This window comes from Charadrius vociferus, unplaced genomic scaffold, assembly GCF_000708025.1.
Source record: "Charadrius vociferus isolate BGI_N301 unplaced genomic scaffold, ASM70802v2 C16309213, whole genome shotgun sequence".
NCBI lineage: Eukaryota > Metazoa > Chordata > Aves > Charadriiformes > Charadriidae > Charadrius > Charadrius vociferus.
In genome coordinates this window covers 1-5,653 of record NW_009661356.1, presented here as the reverse complement: position 1 = coordinate 5,653, position 5,653 = coordinate 1, and the positions used below count along the sequence as shown (strand labels likewise).

Here is a 5,653-nt window from a genome sequence, read left to right as displayed (position 1 = left end):
AATCATACCCCTAGACCAACGAGCCACAGTATATAGCCATCTGGGCACCCGCATCCTGTGCCAGGCACTGGGGTGCTGAGGGGGCAGTGCTGTCCGAGGATCCTGGGGCCCCAGCAGCCGCCTTTCAGGGCCAGGCACTTCTGGCAGCACCTGGGGGCTGAGGTCATGTGCAGGGATGTGCAGGGATGCACAGGCTACCCCAGAGACTTTCCCACTTCCCAGGAAAATGGCATGCTCAGGAGGAACCAGGGGGGACGGCCTGGTTGGGCTGCAGCTGTCCCCCCTGCGTGCCAGGGGCTGGGGCTGTGATGGCTGAGGGGTGAAGGCATTGGACCTGAAATCCAATGGGGTTTCCCTGTGCAGGTTCAAATCCTGCTCACAGTGAGAGACTTTACACTCTGCCCTGGAGCCCATGTCGGGCGTCCTCGGGAACAGATGTCCCCCCACCGACGTGGAGTGCTGGTGAGCCTGTTGCCTGCGTCCCCATCTGGTAGCCAAGGCATGGTGCTGGGCAAAACAGATGCTTTTCTTCATTGGCATCACCTTCTCCTAGCAATTAGTTGGCACTTGTGGGTAATTAGTGTTATAGGCTGGCCCTGGTGAGCATGCAGTGCCCTTGTGCCTGGAGCTCCTCCAGACACAGGAGGGCCAGCAGCACACTGTTTGTCCAAGACCCTTTCTGTCTCCTGGCTGCAGATCGATGCAGTTAATGAGAAACCCTGGCTCGGGGAAGAGGCAACGGGTTGGGTGCTGGGAGGCTTTTGCTCCACAGTGGGACAGGAAAGGACAGGCAAACCCACAGGTCGTGAGGAGCTGAGCGCGTGGCAGTGGGGTGCAGACAGACGCTGGGACCATGGCCAAGCTGGTGGAGTGCGTCCCCAACTTCTCAGAGGGGAATAACAAGGAGGTGAGGGAGCGCGAGGAGGGGCTGAAGGGTGGGCGATGCTGGCGTGCAGGTGGCTGGGCTGCCCTTGCAGAGGGGCCATGCAGGCAGCGCCTGGTGCAAGGCTCTGCCCTGCGCCCTTTGAAATGCTGCGCAGCTTTCCTTGCCTGGCTAATGCCAAAAATGCCTAAAGGCAGCCCCTGCTTCCTTTTGGTATACCTTGGTGAGAAGCGGGGGCTCAGATGCCCTCCTCCCCACTGCCTGAGTGGTGCTGTAGCACCAGGGCTTGGGGCGGTCTGTCATACCCCGTTAGAGAAATATTGCTTGTGGTTGTTGTGCCAAAACACACGGTCCAGGTTAATGGTGTCATCAGCCCTAGTCTGAACTTTGGCCCTGCTGGGGCGGGGGAGTTCAGCAAACCCAAAATTGCAGTAAAAACACAGCTTCCCCAAGGGAACAGGCTTTACAGAGCCAAATCTGTTTTGAAGCTGGCAGGGGACAGTATCCTCAGGAACAGCAATTTGTGACGGTGCTCTCCAACGTGCAGCAGCCGCCTGGGTAGCTATTCACCACCATGTGGGTTTGGGGCTCTCTGGGAGCCAGGGGTGTCCCAAACTCCCTGGGTAGGCTTGTGCCTTTGGATCCTTCATCCTCTGCTGCACAAGGCTGCATCCCCACTGATCGTGGGCTCATCCCCAACCCCAGTGCTGGTGGGAGAGCTCACAAAAGGTGTCCCCCACCTTGCTAAGCTAGGGCTGTGCCAGGGGTCTGGCTGGCTCAGCTGCCTTGCCCCCTTCCACTGTCTGGCAGGTGATTGACGCGCTGGGGCAGGCAATCTCCCGGACGCCGGGCTGCGTGCTGCTGGACGTGGATGCCGGAGCCTCCACCAACCGCACAGTCTACACCTTTGTGGGGTCTCCCGAGGCTGTTGTTGAAGGGGCGCTGAGCGCAGCCCGCACGGCTGGGCAGCTCATTGACATGAGCCAGCACAAGGGTGAGCTTGGGGGTGGCGCAGGAGCCGGCCTGGTGCAGTGCCGGCTGCAGTGCATGGTTAGTTCCGGGTGCACCTTGCATGGGCGGAGCTAAAATCAGCTGCTGGCAGCCAAGCACAGCAGGTTACTGCACCTATAGCAAGCAGCGCTGGTGGGATGGATGGTGGTGGGACCGTGCAAATCTCTTGCTCATCCTCCCAATCCAGGGAGGCTGGAGTAGACATTACTGCCACAAACACAACTTTCCTCGCAGCAGCAATGCTCAGTCTGCACAAAAGGCTGTGAAAGGGCTGTCCTTCCTCTTTGTCCGTTTGCTCTTCCCAGCTCCCGTCCTTATATCTTCCCTGTCCTCAGGTGAACATCCTCGCATGGGGGCCCTGGACGTCTGCCCCTTCGTGCCAGTGATGAACATCAGCATGGAGGAGTGTGTCACCTGCGCCCACATCTTCGGACAGCGCTTGGCAGCAGAGCTGGGTGTTCCTGGTGAGTGGGGGCCAGGAACCCCTGCCCGTCCCATCCCACCCCACATGCTTCCAGCTGTGGAGAAACTGCACACCTTTTGCAAAAGTTTAACCAAGGAGAAAATGAAGTTTGCTCCCAAATGGGCAAAACCGGACCTCACTAGATGACATGCCACCAGCCCCTTCCTGGCAGTGCTCACCCTTGGCTCTGTCTTGCAGTTTACCTGTATGGAGAGGCGGCGCGGGAGGACAGCAGGAAAGCCCTGCCCACCATCCGCGCTGGGGAATATGAGGCACTGCCTGAGAAGGTGAGTCTGGCAGTACCCATCTGGGAAGCACGGACTGGTCAGGGCTGACCTGCACCTCCCCAGCTTTGGTGACAGTGCTGGGGGCTGGCATAGTCCCTTTGCACCAAGAAGAGCTGATGAAATTCTTTGGGTGTTGCTGAACATGGATGTGAACATGACAGATGCCGGCTGGGGAGGGAGATGCTGTCCCTGGGAGGATGGCTCATGCTGCTCGGTGGTGCCAGCCCACACACTCTCCTCTCTCCTCCCTAGCTTGCAAAACCAGAGTGGGCTCCTGATTTTGGGCCCCCAACCTTTGTACCCCGGTGGGGGGCAACGGTGACGGGTGCCCGGACTTTCCTTATTGCGTACAACATCAACCTGCTGTGCACCAAGGAGCAGGCTCACCGCATTGCCCTCAACATCCGTGAGCAGGGTCGCGGCGCTGATCAGGTACTCACATGCCAGTGGCATGCTGGGGACAGACATGCTTGCCCTCATGCCTCCTGGGCCATGCCTTGACTGAGGCAGTTCTTGACAGCCCGGGCGCTTGAAGAGGGTGCAGGGCATCGGCTGGTATTTGGAGGAAGAGAATATAGCTCAGGTTTCAACAAACCTGCTGGACTTTGAGACCACACCGCTCCATGTTGTCTACGAGGAGGTCTGCCAAGATGCGAAGGTGGGTGGTGCAGGGTGGCACGGCATGCTTGTTTCAATGGGTGCTTCACCCAAGTTGTTTCTCCCTCCAAGTTGTTTTTCTACCCATCCCCATGTCAGGCTCTGCTTTATCTCACGGTCAGCTCAGCCAAGCTGGGCAAGGTGCTGAACGGCATGAAAACCCTAAAAACTCAGCAACTTGCTGCTAGCTCCCAGCTCCTCCACTGAAGGCTTTTCCATGAGCTCCCCAGGTCCTGGGAAGGGATGAGACACTAGGTTGGGGTGGAAGCAGTGGCAGAACAGGTGGCTCTGGGGACAGTCTTGTTTCTGTTGTCCTTTGCAGGCACTGAACCTCCCCGTGGTGGGGTCCCAGCTGGTGGGACTTGTCCCCAAGAAGGCCATGCTGGACACGGCTGAGTTTTACATCAAGAAGGAAAAACTCTTCATCCTGGAGGAGGAAGAGAAGATCAGGCTGGTAATGTGGCTCCTCCTAATACCAAGAAAAGGGTGGGATCATGAGAGAGACACACCCTCCCACTCTCCCAGCCTCCCAAAGTGGCACTGAGCAGAGATATGGGACCACAGCAGCCTGTGGCATGACACTTGTCTCTAAGAATGGTGCCTGGCAAGCTGTGAGGCCACAACAAATGGGACAAGTTGCTTTATTTTCCTGAGGATGCTGAGATGCCCAGGGAGCAGAAAGCCCATCCTGTGAGGACAGAGTGAGGACAGCAACTGCCCAGCTTGCCTGCATGGAGGCCAGGAGGGGAAAAGGACCTTCCCAGAGCTCAAGGACAGTGTGTGGTGTTATGGGAAAATGCACCAGGACCGATATAAGCTGGAAATGAGGAGACAGGCTCTGCTTTTCAGCTGCAAGAGGGAGGGACACGTCCACCCTATGGGGAACATGCTAGATAAGAGCAAGCTAATTATTTATCAACGCAGTGTCCAGTCATTTGCAGGCAGCTGCACTCTGACCCCAAGTCTGGGATAGGACAGGCTGGTGGCGCCAGCTGTTCTCTCCCTGGGTGGTGGCCTGAGCAACTCTGTCCTAGGGCTGGGTCACATATGGTTAATTAACAGCAGGGAATGAGGATGCAATGGGACTTATCATGACGGGGCTGACATGGCAGTGCTGCTTCTTGCAGGTGGTCAGCCGTCTGGGCCTGGACTCCCTGTCTCCGTTTCACCCCCAGGAGCGCATCATCGAGTAGGGACCTCCATCCTGCTTCTCATCATGATGCCCATCCCTGCCTGGATCCCACTGCCTGCCTCTTGCTCTCAGCTTGTTTTGAGAGTAGTGCCTGCACCCAGATCCTCCTCACAACCAATCCCTGCTGGGTGTTGTGCAGGCGCAGGGTGGTCCCTGCTCCCAAATGCTAATGGTTGTGAATACAGGGTGGGGGGAATGTGGCTGACTCGGGCAGGCAGCAGGAGCAGGTTCCATGGCCACTCTTGATCATGTGCATGTTAAATCCTCCACCCCATCCCCAGCCCAAATTTCACTGCCTCTGGCTCACACGCTGCCCTCCAAAGAGAGATGCCATGCTGCAGTGCCTGGTGTAAAATGCATGTCTGTGGGGATAGAGGAAGGGAAATGCATGTATGCTGAGATGATAGCAGGCTGTGCACTTCAAGTCCTTGTCATTGACCCCTGGGGACGTGGCTGCAGGCGTGTTTCTGTTCCACCAAACGCCGTTCACCCTGTTCACCCTGTCTAATGCAGAGCAACCCTCTACACCACCAGGACATCTGCTCTCCAGCTGTCCATCTGTCCTCATGGGGCTCTGCATCCGCTCCCCAACCCTCCTGCTGGGTTTTTTGGCCTAGACCCCTTCTCAGCCACCCACAGAGCCAAGGGGTGGATGAAAACTTGTTAGAAAAAGGGCAGCGTCAGGTGAGAAGGGACTGGGTGGTGAGTGTTTCTGCACCTGGGGGGCTCTGACCCACAGGGCCACTGTGCTGCAGGTACCTGGTGCAGGCAGGAGAGGTGGATGGGGGGCTGGTGGCCAAGCCACTGGTTGCCTTCGTGCGAGCAGTTGGTGGGAGGTCAGCAGCGCCAGGAGGAGGCTCTGTGTCTGCAGCTGCAGCTGCCCTGGTACGTGCCCCACACTGGGATGGGGTCCCTGCCTCCCTGGGGGGTCCTCTGGGTGTGCTGAGCCCCCAAGGGGAGCCTACATGGCAGTAGTGGTGGGTGCTGTGTCCTGCTGGAGGACTTACCCCTGTGCCTTTTCAGGGAGCCGCACTGGGCTGCATGGTCGGGCTGATGAGCTATGGGAAGAAACAGTTTGAGGAGCTGGACCCCATCATGAGGAAGCTGATCCCCCCCTTCCACCAGGGCATGGATGAGCTGGTGGCACTGGTGGATGCTGA

General features: G+C 58.0%; 1 protein-coding gene and 1 non-coding gene across 2 annotated transcripts; both read left to right on the top strand.

Moving 5' to 3' along the window:
- The first annotated feature begins 302 nt into the window (after positions 1-302).
- On the top strand, positions 303-384 carry TRNAS-UGA. Its single transcript has one exon. It is a non-coding gene; the product is annotated as a tRNA-Ser (tRNA).
- A 469-nt stretch (positions 385-853) lies between these two features.
- Positions 854-5,650, top strand: LOC104293790 (formimidoyltransferase-cyclodeaminase; the record flags this gene model as incomplete). The annotated part of the gene is made up of 10 exons (XM_009893317.1): positions 854-907; positions 1,694-1,877; positions 2,230-2,358; positions 2,556-2,644; positions 2,897-3,076; positions 3,165-3,302; positions 3,624-3,755; positions 4,429-4,490; positions 5,249-5,378; positions 5,517-5,650. Coding segments are annotated over exons 1-10 (1,232 nt in total), but the record flags the coding sequence as incomplete, so codon positions are not given.
- Between the last annotated feature and the right edge of the window lie 3 nt (positions 5,651-5,653).